The sequence below is a fragment of the Rhea americana genome, unplaced genomic scaffold (genome assembly GCF_003343005.1).
Source record: "Rhea americana isolate MKP2758 unplaced genomic scaffold, rheAme1 scaffold_98, whole genome shotgun sequence".
NCBI classification, from domain to species: Eukaryota; Metazoa; Chordata; class Aves; order Rheiformes; family Rheidae; genus Rhea; species Rhea americana.
In genome coordinates, this window is record NW_028187177.1 from 1,607,504 (window position 1) to 1,625,049 (window position 17,546).

At 48.1% G+C, this 17,546-nt stretch overlaps 1 protein-coding gene across 3 annotated transcripts in view; it reads left to right on the top strand.

Moving 5' to 3' along the window:
• GPC3 (glypican 3) overlaps positions 1–17,546 on the top strand; it is a 117,524-nt gene that overhangs the window by 83,801 nt on the left and 16,177 nt on the right. Inside the window, exons 7-8 of one of the 3 annotated variants that reach the window (XM_085325563.1) lie at positions 9,879–10,044; positions 15,580–16,005. The exons of 1 other annotated variant lie outside the window; for it this stretch is intronic. In XM_085325563.1, the coding sequence (XP_085181689.1) occupies positions 9,879–10,044; positions 15,580–15,737 (324 nt within the window). In that variant the 3' untranslated portion in view covers positions 15,738–16,005. Of the gene's footprint in view, positions 1–9,878; positions 10,045–15,579; positions 16,006–17,546 lie in introns of those variants that run through there. One more of the 3 variants, XM_085325562.1, reaches the window with a different exon arrangement.

Consider the following 17,546-nt stretch of genomic DNA (forward strand, 5'->3'; position numbering starts at 1 on the left):
CTGGTAGCTCACTTCTGGAGGGCTGTGTCCTCAAGCGTCTCCCTTTTAGTGGATGTGTTCGGTATTGGTGATGAATTACACCCTGGTTTATCAGCACTGCTAATGCTGGAGCTTGAATTTTTCTTCTTCTCACTTGTGGGCCCATTCCAGGAGCCAGGTGCCAAGGTTGACACCTGAGAAGCTGCATCCATGATGTTAGATGTTTGTGTTGGGTTTTGGCAGGCAGCAGCCGTTTTCTGAAGGCAGAGGAGAGCTGTGACCCAGCCCAGGAACCAGCCCTGGAGGCTGGAGAGACCCTGTTTGTGGGGTTGCTTCTGGTCTGGCTTGCCTCAGAYGAATATCTGTGTAACGTGAAGTGCATAAATGCTCATGGCAGCAGAGCTGTGAGTGGTAGGCTCTTACCATTACTTCTGGGTGCTCCCCTCTCTGGTCAGACCTCTCTGGGAGTGGTAGGAGAGTCGAAAGATTTTTTTTTCCAAGTATTTAAAGGGCTGCCAGCTCCTTTAGGGGGCGAGAGGAGTGAGATGTCTGGCAATCACACTGGGGCACCTTCCTGAGCCTTGGCCCCTGGGGAGGTTTGTCTTAGGTGGGTCCCTGGTGTATGTGTCCAGAGTGAGGATACCCTAGCTTTCTGTGAGATGGGTGGTTGTGCTGCAGAGTTCAACATGAAAGTCCAAGGCCTGACCATCAGCCCAGGTGACATCTTCGCTTCTTGATGGTATACGTGTGCCAGTGTGGTTGCAGTCCTCAAGACAGCGATGGGCTGCTCAGCAGAGGAGCAYGCGTAGGGCTCAGCTCAGCAAAACCTGTCCCTGGTGTGAATGGCCAGCAGGTCCCTGGGGAGGGCAGGTAGGCAGTGATCTCCTTAGCTGTTAYAACAAGTTTGAGGTTTGTTTGGCATTGACTCCTACCCTTCCTGCCTGATCTGAATCATCTTTGAGGTGGCAGCTGGAGGGAAAAGGGCAGGTTTTCTGGCAAAATCCTTGAAACAAGACCAAGTTGTGCACAAAAAKGCACTATTTAAGAACTCCCTCTCTGCTGGGAGCTTTAGGGGAAAAGGGAAGCTGTGGGGACAGAGGTTTGCCTCTCACTGGCAGAAGGAGAAGGGGGGAAACATCCTTTCAGAGCAGCTTTTTGCTTGATACTTCCTACCTAGTGCCGAGGAACCTGAGCCAACAGGAAATCTCTAAGCTGCTCCAATCTGGGCTCAGGGTGAACCAGCTGTGTAAAGGCAGCGAGGACCTGCTGTCTGCTTCAGGCCCTGCCTTTGACACGCTGCTTACCCTTCTATAGAAAAGTGGGGCCTCTTTACCAGATGATTGGCAGTTGATTGCTCCACTTCCTACCAGAACTGTCGTCTTCTSTGTGCACCTACTTTGTTGCTGCTTGTTGTCTCATGTTTTGTAGTCTGATGACATGCTCTCCGGGCCTTTCTGTGCTGTATTTGGACAGCACAGTCAGCTTCTGCTCCAACATAACTAAACAAAATATGGAAAATATGGCTAATAGTAGCAACAGGTCCTGGCCCACGTAAGCTCTCACGCCCCCTCCTTATGTGAGTTGCCAACTCCCTGAGGGGTGGCTGCTTGGCATATGGAGAAATTGGTCCAGGTTCCACTTCATGGAGTGATGCAGAGTGAGTGGAGAGTGCAAGGAAGCTGGGGTTGCTGGAGAGGAGACTGAGAGACTTTGTAGGGAGCAAGAGGAATGAAGAGAGAGAGATACAAATGGTGTGGGAAGGAGTCCAGGCAGACAGCTATTGTCAGTAGCAAGGTGTCCTTCCGCCTCACACGCTCCAGAGAACTCTATGTTGCCATCTATGTCTGTGTCAACTCAGTCCATGTTATCATCCACCACTGCCCTTGGCCAGTCCTGCCTGCCACCTGCCTCCTCTGACAGGTGAGCAATCCCTTGTCAGGACTAAGTGGGTACCTACCTGGTGAAGACAGCTCTCTTGGTGGCTCTCTCCTTGTTTCATTCTTTTAGGCAGTCTGAAAGAATGTTGTGTTGGTCTTGAAATATCAACTCTTTTCCCTCTGCAGATCTAAAAGTCCACCCCACAGGATAACTGTGGTGTTTTCCCATTAATCAAGATACAGATGTAAGTGCAAATGTTCTCCTGAATTGTACATTAGATGTCCTCAGGAAACAGGAGGTGCTCTGGCATGAATAGCATCAAATCTGGAGCAGTTGTGGGCACTGTAGCAGAGACTGAGACTATGGAAATGRTGCAGGTCAGCCCAGGCCAAGTGAAAAAGAGCTTGAAAGAGGTGTTTGCAGTAAATAGCTGCATTTCTACGTTAGTTATAGACAGAAGAGTGGTAGATCATAGGAGTCCATCTGATCCTGAGGGGAAAAGGTTCAGACTCTAGTAAGCTGCTAAAGACATCATATGCTGCCTGATCCAACTGTGAAGTTAATGATGGATTTTTGGAGTTTAACATGTTTAATGGGCAGTGTGTAAGAASGGATAGCAAAGTACCCGAAATGGCTTGCTCTTAGAAATATAGAGGAGGAGAAAGAACACTGTAGAAGCTCACGAAGAGAAAAGCAGCAGCTCTAGGGTGTCACCATCAACCTGGGGTTCAGGAGCGAGCTGTGAATAGACCTATACTTCCTTGTTTTGTAGTCCCTGTGGACTCTCTCCATACCCACGCTATTCCTTCCTATCGCAACACGAAAACAAGCCATAAATAGCTGTGGGGGTAGAAGGGGAAGGAACTGCCTATAAGGTGAATGAGCTGATCATAAAGCCCAAGTCATCTGGTTTTCTTGCATGTGCCCTATGATGAATGAGCATTTGTTCAGACTGGGGAAGCAAAACCTTTTCCCTGTCTGAGAGAGAGAGGCCAGGACTCAACGCTGCTGCCCGTCGCGGAGCCCACGCAGGTGTGTGAACCTTGCCTTACCAGAGTGCTCCTCAGCATCCCATCCCGTGCACTGGTGACCCGACTGGAGGAATTCATAAYGGCTTGTCAGCTCCCTCAGCTGCTAGGAGAGATTTACTCTCTAGAATGGATTCATTTTAATTACAGCCAGCATTTAGGGTCCTTTTCTGTCTTCCTTCACCCATAGGGATGTTGTCAGTTTTGATAGCTAATCTGGAATTAAGCTGATGATCCATAAAAATAGGGCTACTCCTTKGCCAATAATTCACTACTGTCACCAGCCTCTTCATGCTGTCAGGAGAGGGACTAGAAAAMCTGATTTATTGGCAGCTGAGACTGTCTCCCCTGGAGTCTGCGAACKCAATGAAGGGGTCCTGCTGTGCTGGTAGATCCGAGGTGAGGACAGTAGGGTTTTTCTCCTATTCTAGGAGATACTATTTTGGGGGTGAGTGGGAGGAATGATAGCAGTTAAGAGCAAGGCATAATTGTGGCTGAAGAGCACAGTGTTAACTCTGAGCTACACATCGCCCCTTTTTGCCACTCGTTGCTGCAGGCTGCTGTGGAGCCCCAACGTGCAAATAACTCGCCAGCGGTGCCTGGGAGGGCACGCAGGAAGGGCCTCGGTCTGCTGGGTGCGGCGTCAGCTGTCTGTCTGCAGCTCAAAATCTGAGATTGCTCAAAGCCGGCAGCGTGGGGAAGTGAAGAATTTGCTTTTGGAGCAGCTGATAAAACAGCTGACGTTCCCAACTCTTTGTTTTTCTAAGCACTGAAAATGACTTTTCCAGGTCCAAAGCCTGCTTCCACTTTATTAACATTTGATTAGCAATTACTCCTTGTTGGGCTGAGCTTGAAATAGGAGCACAGTCAGGAACAGGTTTCTTCTGTGCCACGTCTGCACTGCCAAGGTGTACCAACGGGAAGGACCGCAGCGAAGCCCGGTTCGGGTGTCCTCCTGCTGAAACGGGCTCTCTAGCCTGTGGGGTGACGGTGTTGTCAAAGCGCAGGGGTGCTTGCCTGTGTTATGCACACACCCTTGCCAAAGAGAGATACGGATCCCAGTATTTACGGATATTTTTATTGCTTTAAATCCTTGCTTTTTTTTTTTTAATGGAATTTGGCGCTCGGTGCGAGGGGATGTTGAATTTTACTGTAATATGTGTTGCCTTTACTGCTGCCCAAGACAGAGAAATCTCTCTAGAGCTTGTAAAGAAGCAAGTGAAAAATGATGCTGTTGATGCTGCATTGAGGTTCTGCTTGCAGATGCCGTCTTAGGCTGCTGAGGGCCCCTATGCTTACRAATAGGAGCTGGGAAATAGGAGAGTGGAATGAAGGCTATCAGTGAATCCTAATATGAGGCTTGGTCAAATAATAAAGAAAGTATTTGCTAATAAAAGATAATTTTTTCCATGCTATTTCTTGGGCTAATAAGCAGAGGAAGTGGAGAGAATCGATTCTCCCTGTTGCATGCTTGTATGCGATCATGCCACAAAATTCAAAACACATGAGTTTTCAGAAAGTTCACAGCTTCACCCTTTTAAAATGTGTTCCTTCCCTCGATTCTTGTTTGGGCTCAGATAATGACCTTTGTAGGCAAAACAATGCCAGCTGTATTTCATAATGGGAGTATACTTCTGTACGTTGTAATGAGCTGTTAACAGGGAACAGTATCATGTGAAAATCTGCACATTTCCCATGATGCTGTCCTGATTTAAAAGCCACCCATAAATTGTTCAGTGTTKCAGATTTAAAGGTAAGGATTGGCCATCAGATATATGTATGTATTTCTCTCTCAAAACAATGTTTTCAGCAGGCTGGAATCTAAAATAGAAAAACCTGACTTCCTGGGAATTTCAGGAGTTTTGTAGAAAGTAGGATGGCCGCTTGTGTTGTGTTGGGTGGAGAAGGTAGTTCGTACAAGGCAAGGAGAAGAMTAGCTTTGCTCCTCCAAGACCTTCTTGTTGAGACACCTGATGGAAGGCATCCAAAGTTCAGTGGACAGTCCTGAGCTGGTGGRTTTAGCGGAGTTTTGGAAAGGTTGATAGCAGAGCTGGAGGCTGCCTTTCACTGCTGTGTTCGGTTCCCAAGCTGCCCCTCTTGATGTGCAGCAGCACTGATGGACACATGGCTGGTGATCCGGAAGAGCTTCTGCAAGAAGGCACTTTTTGCTGGATGTGAAAACTTTATTAAATGTGTATTACAATTCCGAATATTATTTTAGCTGCAAGTTCAGTCTTCGTTCTCTCCAGCTTTTTAGGTTTGATCGTATTCCAGGGGCTTACTAAAAACATGCTAAGAATTTCAGCAAAACTCTGTGGAACACTTTTATTAAATTCTTTCAGTCATGCAAGCTAAATTAAATGACAGCTCTGTCCACCAAAAGATTACAAATATCAATCAGACTTCTCCCCTAAACTCATGAAGGAATTAAATATTTTTCTAAAAGTCTTCTATTCCCCTTAATAATCTGTTTGACTGTTCCCTTTACTTTACATATTTTTGAAGTATGTTGAAAGGGATGATTTCTGCCCTAAAGGAGCACAGTACTTGTATCTCGCTGTCCATATTTTATCTGAATTTTGCGGGCACAATTTTGGTATTGCCCAAATTGATATTTGCAATACCGGGAGCATAGTTTCCAAAATGAGAAAACAGCTATTAAGCTCTAGTCCAAGGAACACAATGTTGACTTCTTTTCAAGGATTGGAGATTAATGATAAAAAGCGTATTGCAGCTCCCACTGTTTATGTTAAAAGAGGAAAAACAAGGCCAGGTGGCTCGGCGGCTTGGCAGGGTGGTTAGCTCTGGGTAAAGTGGTTGTTAAGAAYGAGGCATTACGAAGATTTCAACGCGCGGTTGCCTGTCCAAATCCAGCTGAGTCAGTGCCCCGCGTTGGTGCCTCTGGTCTGCCTGGGTTGCTGCATGGTTATGAATGAGCTGCACAACCCGCGCTGGAATGCCCTGCAGACCTGCCCTTGCAGAAGTCCTCGGTGCACCGTCCTGGTCTTGTTTTCTAAGCTTCAGCGAGCCCACAGAACCGGTCGAGTCGCAGCTCTTTACGTGGCTGCCCGATGCCCCCGGCGCCCGTGTCCCTTCTGGCTGGCGGGCCGGTGGGGATGGCGCTGCCGCTCTTCGTGGGTCGCGGTTTAGAAGCGGCTGCGTTGGAAGCAAGGTGTGGGCTGCATGCTCAGCTGATGCGTGCCGTGGCCRGCGGGGCTGTGCTTGTGGTCAAAAGCAAAGGTTATATGTTTCTTTCCGTAATTACTGTGCATTAGTTACTGGAGACGGAGATAACGTGCCCTGCAGACACCTTTGGGGGAGACACTTGCCTGCTCACAGACTCCCACAATTKTTCTCTGGTTTACATCGGGTACCTTAGTGTATTTTTATGTTAGTGTATTTTTATGGTTTTGTGGAGAAGAAGAGATATGACTGTAAACTCTTACAGCTGGATGAATTGTGATTAAGTTAAGGCTATCTCGTTGTTACATACTACTTTAGCGATCACCAGGCTATGTATTTTCCTGCCTCTTACCATAGGCTTTAAACCACAGGACATGAATAAACTGTAATGTTAGGGTAGTAGTTAGCTTTGGTTGCTATTTAAGGATGGAGAAGTTATGTTCGGGCCACCAAATGTAATTTCATAAAGCACCCGGACTGTTGTGGAGGTTGCGTAATGGTAGATCGGCATGACTGTGGCATTGCTCTTGCGAGAACTAAGGCATCCCWCCATGTCCCCTGAACAAACAGGGCCTGGCTCTGTAGGGGTTGGATCTGCACTGTGTACTACGTCTCCTAAAGGTGTTGGTAGCTTTTGAAGCTGACATAGGCATCCTTCTGGTCCTAGCTGTGTCAATGGGGGGCTTTGMCCTCTGCCAGCGTCATCGACCAGGCACAGCAGGGTCCTGCTCTGTGGTGGAGCTGTTGGACTTCACCATCTGTGCCTGCTTGTCTAGTAGGGCTTCCTCATTGCTTCATGCTATTCCAGTGACCCTTAGTCTGTGGGTTTCCCAACTCTTCAGCTGCACAGCTTGATTTGCTGAACCTGCTCCTGGATATTAATGTCTATGATTCTATGATTCTGTATCTGGGATGCGTGGCTGAGGCTGATGTGGATGGAGCTCTTGTCCTGGAAGACTAGGAGTTGAGGGTTGTGTCCACGCTGCCTGTGCGACAGTGGCAGCTTGTCATCGTGGCAGTTAGGTCCAGAGGAGTGGCCAGCAGCCCGTCGCTGGACCCTGTGGAGAGCGAGGAGCATGTAGGAGTAGTCACACCAAATTCAGGTGCCTGGAGCAGCRGGCTTGGAGGTGACCCACGAGCAATAGCAAACCTCCTTTCCAGCAAGTTACTCAGGYCTCTGCTGTTTGGGGCGAGTAATGCAAGCTCTGCCTCCGAGAGGCACGGGGAGCCCTGCGGGTTCCCTTCACGCCCCGGGGATCAAGGACCCCGGATGTCCTAAGCGAGGGTGCGGAGGGCCGGCCGGTCCTGGCTCTCGGTTGCTGTGTGAGGTCTTGCCCGTGCYGCGCCCAGCGTGGCTATTGCGCTTTTTTTTGTTTATTTTTGTGGTCATGCAGTATTCTGGGAAAGGCCTGTCTGAATAAAATAAAATAAAGTTCCTGAAGAGTGAACATGAAGAGGCTGAGCGAAAGCTTGCTGAAGCCCTGGATTTTTGGATCAGGCTCCGTGCACGTTTTGGGGAGAGGAGCWCCATTTTCCTTAATGTGGCAGCAGGTTGTGGGCGTTTTGGGCTGTGCTGCCGCGGCTGATCCGCCTTGGGCTCTGGAAAGGAACCGTGGGTCAAAGCCGCTGTTGCCAATGTGCTCGTGTCGGTGCCGGGGTGTCCTTGGTCCAGTCTCTCCCTGTGTTGAGCCGGGGGCGACGTGGCTTAGCCCCCGCTGCGGGGCCGTGCATCACCCTCGGCAGGGGGAAGCAGCAGGAGAAACACCCCTACCTTTCTTCGATGCTTATTATTATTATTATTATTATTACTTTTTTTTTTTTTTTTTTTACCTCCCTAGCTCAACATGTGCCTGTCACGTGGGACAGACTTTTGCACGCGAGGGGGGCAGGTTTGCTGCGCTGCTCCTCTCCGAAGGCCGCGGGAGCGGCGTGGCCGGGAAAACCCGCGGCGGTCTCGCRTCCAGCCATTTGTTTTTCATTACATTACGCTACTCTAATATAAGCAATAAGGTATGTGGACCTTGCCGTGGACAGGGAGGGCCAGATGCTGAAAGCATTCCTCCAAGGCTGTATAAACTTCAGCGGCTAAATATTTTAGGAACTGTTTTCTAAGGATAGCTTAATAGTTTAAAAATATAACCTAGATTCCAGATATTAAAAAATGCCTTGAAAGGCACGCATATTGCTGCAATAGATGGAGCTAACTAAACCCCTGAGGTATGCAGAAAGCTTCCATTTTGCAATATCTTCTGTTACTTATCCTTTTTTGTTATTTATTTTTAATGCTGAGATTGAATTCAAGAAGGTTTTTAACAGTACAGCAGTAGTGATAGAATTTTTCAGTGTATACTGACCAGCTGACTCAYGCTTTTTCAAAATGAATCTGGGTTTATGATGAAATAGTTGGGCTATTTTAGCAATAGAAAATCAGAAAAATCAGCGTGAAGGAGATGCCAGTATCTTACAGCGTGTCCGCTCCTTCCAGGCACTGCGAAAGGGAAGTGTGGTGAGCTCCCACCYGCGCTTTGAAAGCAGTCCTGGCTTTGTGTTCGCTGGAGATGCTTGAATCCCCATCTCAGTGATTTGGAACCTGTCGTGACTAGTTTGGACTTTATTTTAAAGCATTTTTAATTGTTTTTCTGCTTGCAAATACTGGRGTTGCTTTGCGCAGATTACAGATTATTCATTGCTTTGCTTCGCCTGCCAAGGTTAAGTCATTCCTGAATCCGTTGCTGTTTGAGTGCTTGTTTCTATGGACATCTCCAAAAACACATCAGGAGATACGAGGGGTCCAACCCAAGCGCGCGGCTCTGAGTAGGATGTTTGCGAGCGGCCCCGTTGCAGTCGCGCTGCCGTCCCTCGGGAAGGCTGCACCAGGACAAGGGCTCTCCCAGTGTACGCAGTAGGATTTGGGATGTTCCAAACTATCCGGGTTGCCCAGAGTGGGGCCAGTGCCCACAGAAACGCTGGGGTTGTTAATGGACCAGTATTTACTGCCCGAGATTCACTTTGTTTTGGTTTCTCCTGCCCGCTCGGGACTCTGCTGAAGGACTGCAGGAGTTGTCTGCCAGCCCTGGCAGTTCTCCATGTCTTCTCTGGATGGGGCCGGCTCACCGCGGCCGCAGCGGCAGAGCAACGTGGCCTCGTTACGGCAAGCTGGATTCTGGCTTTTTCCCGRGTGTGTTGAGTCCTACCTTGGGATTGTTCATTCAGTCTGTTTTTTTTWAAAAATTTATTTTATTTTATTTCTCCACCTCCAAATCTTRCCTGCTCTCAGACAATCACTGTAAGCCTTTTTTCCCTCAGGAAAGCAATAATAGTACTGCTATGGTTGAGCCTGGTTTTTTGAGCTGCTGTTCCCTTGCGGACCTCCAAAACTTAGATCCAGCATCCTTTGCACTTCAAGGGTAAGCAGTGAGACTTCCTGGAGACCTCCTTGGTCGCTGACCTGGAGACYTGGGTGGCACGGCGTTGCTCTGGGCTTGCAGACACGCTCCAGCCTGGGGTGCAAGGCTTGCCATGGGGGAYGCCGAAGGGCAGAGTTGCTCAACACGCTTCATTCCTTTCCTTTTGTCTCTTCTGTTGTGGTTTGTATGCGGCTTTGTCCATGAATGAACCGAAGCTCTTCCACAGGAAGATGTTTTGCYTGAGGGAGAATTATCTGGGCTGCTTGCTGGGTCCTCTCCTGTTGCTCCTGGCTCCGGCCAGGGATGGGGACTTGTTCAGGAGAGGCGCTGAGGCCCGTTCCCCTCGCGAGCGCGGGGTGAAGGGGTGCTGCTAGATGACCCTGCGGCACGTCCTGTCTTTCAGCTGCTGAAAGGGATGGCTTTGCCACGCCGAAAAGCTCCGGGCAAAACCGCGGAGGAGGAGGAGGAAGAGGAGGAGGCGAGCGGCGACTGTGAYGATGAAGACGACTGTGGCGGGGGCTCCGGAGGCGGAGAGCTGCGAGTCCGGAACCAGCTGCGGTTCTTAGCAGGTGACGGGACAGCACCTTCGCCTTTCCGCAGGGGCCCACGGGGGCTGCCGGCGGCCGTGCCGGGCTGCAGCTCAGCTCGCTGCAGGAGCCCGCTGGCACTGCGCCCGCAGGGGGGGTCGCTGGTGCTTCTCCAGGTTGGTTTGCTCAGGGCAGCTTGTAGGATGGGAGGTGCGAGAGATTGCAAACTTTTTTTTTTTTTTTTTTTTTTAACCTCCTGGTAGGTACCAGAATCAGCCTCTTCTCTCTTTCCCGCTTCTGCTGACGCTCACGGGAAGCCTCAGGTTCAAAATGAGCTTTCTGCCTGTTGGAAGGCATCAGAAAGAAAGCAAAGATGGTTTGATTGCAGCAAACCCTCTTGGTTATTTGGAATCTGGAATTTAGAGGCCCACGGTAATTTTTTTAGAAAATATCTCAGCTTCATTTTCCAAAAGCAATTTCGGTACTTAGGAGCCTAAAGCACGATGCATTTCCTTGTTYTGCAAACGGCCGTCGGGCGTTCCTACTGCTTCGAGGCCGCCTTATAAGTGACAAACCGGCCGTTGCCCGTGAGCGAGGAGGAAGCGAGACCGGGTGGGTTGGTCAGGGCACGCGCGTGGGCGCTGCGCGTTGTCCGCTGGGCGCGAGCGTCGCTGCGGCAGCCTACGGCGGCTCCCGGCTTGACCCATTAACTCCGGTTCCAGGGCTGCGTGTTACTCTTCGAAAGACCAGACAACTGAACCTGGATAAAATCAGCTTTACGGCTTTGAAGTTTAAGAGGCAAATTTGGGCTCTGAAACGAAGCACAGATGTTTGTAAATTCCCTTCCATTGGTCTGAGATAATTAAAATATCCTTAATGAAGTGAGACCTGAAATATTAAATGCTGGTTTCATATCAAAGATTATTGACACATTATGTAAAATATATAACATACGTATATTCAAATATCAGTTAAGGGAAAGAAAAGGCTTTTTAAGTCCTCTGGTCCAGCTCTGAAAGAGAAATATAATTCAGAGAAGGATAAAATATACTTTCTTTCATCCAAGAATTAAGTATCACAGTGTACCTAAGGAAATGCAGGTGATCCACGTTGTCCTGAGTTGCGGGCAGAGATACGTGTTTCATTTTCCATGATCTTTGTGTCACGCCTTTCCGCTATTTTAACATGTTTCTAATTTCCTCTTATACCTTTTCCCATAATGTCATCACTGATCTCTGAGGCCGTGTATATAACCCTTTCTGCCTTTTCCTATCTCTCTAGGCTAATTTAATCACTATATTGATCTCCCAGATAACCTGCCTGTCTAGCAATTTAGAGCTCTCTTGTCATTGCAGTGGATGAACACGTTATAAGAAAAGAGGAGTTATTCTCCCTGTACTACTCTGCTGGAGGGTATTTGCTGCCACCTTTGCTACAGAATGGTAAAATATTAACTTTAAATAGCAAAAAGACTGAAGTGGTTTGTGGCTTTGTGTTCCTGGCAGGATAAATCTTTCAGCTTTCTGARAGCTGTAGGTTTGTCCAGCTCAACYTGGAGGAGGCAAGCTGTGCCGTCGTGGTGGCCAGCTCTGCTCTACTTCTTCATTCTGCATGCCATGATACTCTGTTTTGTGTTTTGCTTTAGAGCATAAAGGCAAAGTTGGTCAGACAGTGACAGAATCATAATTGGTTGGTACTGGATATAAATCATGACCCTCTGTTCAAGTCTTGTTTTGGAAACAAGCCCAGGAAAAACTGCTGATGGTGTGGAAATACTTTCAACATTTTCAGAATGATATTTCTTTTAACTTTGAGAGGGCATTTTTCAATTAAATTTTTTCCATCGTATCATATCGTATATACATAACGGAAAATAAAAGGGACCAGAAACCACTCCACGTTTCCCTGCTGTTTCGCAAATGCTAAATTTTAGGTTAGTGTTCTGCTGTGACACGATGCCAGGCGTTGAAATCTGGAAATACTTTGTGAAATGRACTTCTGCGGTTAGCGTGGCCTTATCTCCCTCCTCCCCAAGGTGGTTTCCCCGTAGCAGAGACGCGAGGGGCTGGGGCAGCCGGCTCTGCGTTACTGACGGTGCCCGTTTGTCGGGTACGGGATGCTCTGCACTGTCAAGGCAGAACAGGAGAGCGGCAGGACAGCTGATGGGTCGTGCRTCGTGGCGTAGCACTCGAACACGGGAGCCCACCTCAAGCAGATCCGAGCGCCTCTGCTGAGCCTCGGGGCTGCCGTCAGGGTGCATCGCTCGGGCACATCGTTTTCCTTTTCATAGGGACTTTGTTCATCTTGGGAGAGCTTCCTTGGCCCCACGATAGGAGCAGAGRAGGACTGAATCTGTCTTATGGACACACTTGGCAGGCTGCTCTGTAACATGTGTCCTTGCGCTATCCAAGAGTAACACAGAAAAAAATTCATGTGACCCTGTGAGGTTGTGGGCTGCATCTGGGCCACATGCATCAGGTTCTTGGGCATACCCTAAAATCTCRTGTGGTGGGATCAATATGTAAATTAAAGACTTTTAACAAGATCCATAAGCATTCAGTATTGTGACCAAGTCTGTAGCAAACTGAAGTGTAGGAGGATGTGGATCCGATGGCAGATGAGCAGTGCCTTGGACAGGAGGAGAGGTGGGTGACAGGATACAGGTGCTGAGTTCGGCCAGAAGTGGGGTGACAGTGTTGTCAGGTATTTGCCTCCTCCGAGGTCTTTGTATGAGGAGGCTCAGTCCCATCYCACCCAACGCACCAGTCGTTGGGACGATGGCTCTCCTGGCAGTCCGAGCTTCTCCTGCATGGGTACCGCTGGCCCTCCTGGTTAATGGGAAAGATGTGCTGCTCAGGACTGGCCTCACCACGATGTCCCCTTGGAAGGTCTTGAAAAACTGGAGACTAAAAATGAGCACAGTTTAAAAATAAAGTCAGTTTTTGTTGCTGACTAGTTTTGATTTATCGCCTGTTGTATAAAGTATAACTTTTGTTTCCTATTTATAATGGCCCTGTAATAACTGGACAGTCAACTTAGACTTTAATGATTTAAACATACTTGTAAACTGTCAAGTCAAAAGTTTGTGAGTGACTATAAACATATGTTGGTGAGCACTATTTGCTAATAAATTCATTATTACGTTGCCCCAGTGGGAAGCACTGAGATGGCAGGCTTTTTTTACGATAGGTCCTTTATTGTTTGTCACATCTGCAACACATTAAGGATTTTGAAGGCAGATAATGTTTACAATAAGAGCAGGATTGAAAACTTTCCAGATCGGTGAAGAGCACTTCCTGTTTTTAAACGGGATAGCCGTGGAATCTGCACCACGTCCGTGTCGCTCTAAAAATAGAGATGTGTACGTACGCACACATGTATTTATGCCACCCCAGYGGCAAATCATGTCTGTGAATAGAATTACGGTATTTTCCCCCAAATTGTGAGTCAGTGCAAATGTCATGCCAGAATCTACGCTACAAACATGTACTCGCACGCGGCTGAAATCAATCCTTGTGTGTCTTGTTCCCGAAGCAAACAGATGCATCACTCAAGATGCTACTAATAACTGAGCCTTCGGCCAGGGAGCCTGAAAATAACCCGGAGTGTGGGAAATGCTGCTGACCCGAGCGGCGTTAGGTGCTGGGGCAGAGGAGACGGCTTTTCGAGGTGCGGGGGGAGAACTGGCAGGCATCTGGCCACCTCAGACCGTCGGAGGGTTTGCTGGGAGGAATAAACCCCTTTTAGGGGCCAGAGCATCACCTGGGAAYGTTCTGAGCGATCCAGCGCGCGGTGTCTAGGGATGAGGGGGAAGATTTACCCTTCCAGAATATCTGCGTTAGGCAGTAACAACAGTTGTCTTGGGAACAGATGGATTTGGCAGAATTAAGTAGAAATAGTTTGTCCTGGGAAGGGAAGTTGGCCTCATCCCATGAGATATATAAGGATAGATGTGTGCAATAAAGATATATGAAGATGGCTATGCAGTTTGCGCGTGCATAAAGCAGCCCCGCTGCCTGGCTGTTCTCATGCCTAACCTGCAGTTAGTTGTGCCTTTCTGATCTCCCTCGATTATTTGTAAGGGGAGAGAGAGTTTGTAGGTGGGGGCCAGCAGTAGCCCCTCTGCTGGCTTGGCCGAGTTTTCCCACGCACGGAGAGCTCCTGCTGCTGTACAYGGCTCTGGGTGCAAGGCGAGATCAGCACTGCGTGTCCCTTCCTTTGCTGAGATCTGTAACTCTTTAATAGCTTCGGACTTGCTTTGCCACTGGCTTGCCCTCTTGGCAGGGCGGTTTCCAAAGCTCTTGTCAAATGGTGGGCTCGAACGCCGCCCTGCGCGCTTGCTGAGGCGGCCGCTTCGCGGGTAGGAAGGCCGTTCGATTGGCAGCTCCGTAAATATTGCAAGTTTGTTTGTTGCTTCCAAAGGAAAACGGGTAAAATCAGAGAGTGCATCACGTCAGTGACAGAGAGCTTTCCAGGGGGAAGTCGTGGTCCTCCCACCCAGTGGTGGACTGTGCCTCAAAGGTCTCAGTGTCGAGATGTTATTCCTGGAATTCAGCGGATTTGCCTTTGGGGACCTTCCTCTCATTAGCCATTTTTCTCCCAGGTTTGTCTCTGGAGGTGCCGTAAACCCAAGCTCCTTCATCCTGGGTGCTGTCACGGCTGTGTCTGAATTTCTTTTTCTCTGCATGCGAAAGGCTGTTGAGGGGGGAATGGGCACCACGCAGGGCTCCCACGGAGGTGGTGGTTGTGGTGGCAGCGCTGGAGGCCAGGCAGAGGTGGTTTGGTTACAGTCCACATGGTTTCTGCAGCCTATTCCCAAGGGAGATTTTCCTTAGAAGGGGGTACTTGTGCAGGAGTGGAAGATTGCCCTTCACCTCCATTGCATGCTGTTGTAGCTGCTCGTAGGAGAAACAACGTAGTGGATGTGCTGAGGCAACACGTCCCTGATTTCGCTTGCACTGGGCTGCAAACCTGTGGGCACTCAGACCGCTGTCAGAGTTCAGCAGAGTCCGTGCTTGTGCTGGAAGACAGACCAACGTTATTTGAAACATTTACAAAGTCATTTCATCAGATCAGTTAAAACAGTGACTGCTTCTCCGTGAATTTCTCCCTGTGCCCCTATCTGAGCTACTGGTGTCTGCTGATGCCACTCTGCTCGGTTGAGTCCTGAGAGCCAGTCCACCTGGATGCTTATCTGTATGGTGAGAAAGAGATTTTCAAATACCTAATTTGCCTTAAAATGCTCCTTGGGTGGGTGGAAGATGTCTCTGTCCACCTGGATGCTTGCTGGTAGCACACGACGTATGGCCACTGCGCTTTCCCAGTGTGACCTGCAGACTTACTGCTGCACCGGAAAGTATCAGGCGGGACCTGTTCGTCATGCCTGGCTCTGCTCAGCCTTCAGCAAAGATGCTCTGTCCTTGTGCCAGGTGAGCTGAGCTGTTTTAAGTGGTATCCATCCTCTGTGGGCTTCTATATTTATTTTTTTCTATTCTGCTAAATGCTTTGGGACTTTTAACCGCAATTTTTGTAGCAGCAACTTTAATTGTTTCTGTTGTTTTTTTTTTTTTCCCAAAGAGGATGCTGTTGAATACTTGACCGAAGCAAGAATAGCAGAAACAAGCTGTTTTACAAGACACTCATCCTGTCCCGAAGCAAAAAATGACGAGGCCAAATGTCAGCTAGATCACCCTGATGGCAGAACTGGAATCATACCAACTAAAACAGTGCAATAGCTTGATTATTGCTTTTCTATTTTGAGGGCTTGTGTTTGTTGAAATTTCTTCTTTTAACGAAGCTTTGTTTGGAAGTCAAGAATTCTTTGTCGCTATGCAAAGTACAGCTAGAAGACAGGGAGTCGCATGTAACAGTTGGCTGAAGCTGTAACTGAGTGGCAAGCTYATTAATTCACTTTTGAAGTCAGCAAAAATGAATTTGTTTACTGACAGACTGGGAAAATTATTGGTGGCTTTAAGAGATGGGTCTGCGTATAGCAGCCTTCAGTTGGCTGTTTTTAGTGCTGTGACCCTTCTGGGCCTCGCAATATATTTTATGTGTATCTTTTAAAAGGTTCTTGTAGATTTTATGCTGTGAGTTCCTCCAAGGAAACAATAAATCCCCAACTGAAGAACTAGAGAGTTTGTCTGTTAGAATAAATTTGCACTTTGAGAAAAGCCACATTTATGCAAAAGCACCTGAAATCAGCAAGCATAGCCACCGGATATATTAATCCCATGCTCTTATTTTTCTGCGTGTGCAGTTTCTTTTGTTTGCTTGTTTTTAAACTTTTTTGATGTTGTTGTTCAGGCTGTAGATCTAAATCCATCYGAGCAGTTTGTGTCTTATATTTTTAGGAACTGGCTTCCACTGCTTTGGTCCATTTTGACACAAAGCAGTGAAGTATATACCAGTTTTTGAAAGCTGGATCAATCGAAGCCATTTAAATCCTAGGTAGTCACATAGCTATAAATCACCTGCACCACAGTTACAATGTGAGCTGAAGATGGTTTAAGTCATTATTTTGGAATCTCAAATCGAAAGAGGCTAGGCTGGTTGTAGAGCTCAGTATATGGTGAGTGGGAGAAGTCTGGCAGGTTGAGACACACTGGAAGGTCAGATGAGATGATCTGCTGCTTCTGCTTTTACACCGTACAAATTTACAAAASTTTTGTGAATGAGGCGCTCTCTGAGTGCTTATCACGCCCGTATGTCTTMGTGTTTGTAATGGCACTCTGCTGGCAAACCGTTTACCCCTGTTTGGGCTTGAACACAGGCTGCGAGCTGCGGTGGTAGCTTGTATGATGCCAGAGTGTCTAAGGAGACACTTTTCAGCAGTGTAATTTGGGAGCTGATGCATCTGTAAATCGTTACTGAGAGCAGCATTTTACATGACTGAACGCATCAAAACAATTTCAAGTATGCAAAAATCTGCCGAGTTGCAATAGTGATAGTCATATTTATCTTTAAAGGATGATGAATCTGTTTTCCTCTAGCTGAAAATGTGTGAGTTCTTCTAAGGCTGGGAGACAGGCTTCCTGCCTCCGAGAGAAACTTGCTTTTCTTTTTGTGCTTTTTTTTTTTCTTCTGGGAAAGACAAAACAGTTTAAATGGATTTCTTTTGAAGGGACAACAGTAAAGGTGTATTTCAGACAGAAGCGGGCCAGGTGGTACTTGCTAATGGGCTGACAAGATAGCCTTACGCAGGTAGTCAGGGCATCGCATCTGCGCAGTTTGCCGCGCGAAGCGCGCTTTGTGYGTGAGCCTGGTAACGGTACAGCGCGTTGGTTGACTCTTCGTGCAGGAAAGGGTGTCCCTTTCGTGAGCGGCTCAGCTTTGCCTAAAGCCTTACTGCAGGTAAACCGATAAGAGTGGTTACAGCGATGCAATAAATGTCACCTCGGGTTGTACTTCAGTGGCCAGAAATCGCTTTTTTGACCACCTGAGCACTACTGTAGGGGCGCAGACATGAGACGGTGCTATGGCGGGGTCCTGCGCTGAGCTCCTGCTGCAGTCCCGCGACACCGCGGCGCTCAGACGCCGGCYGA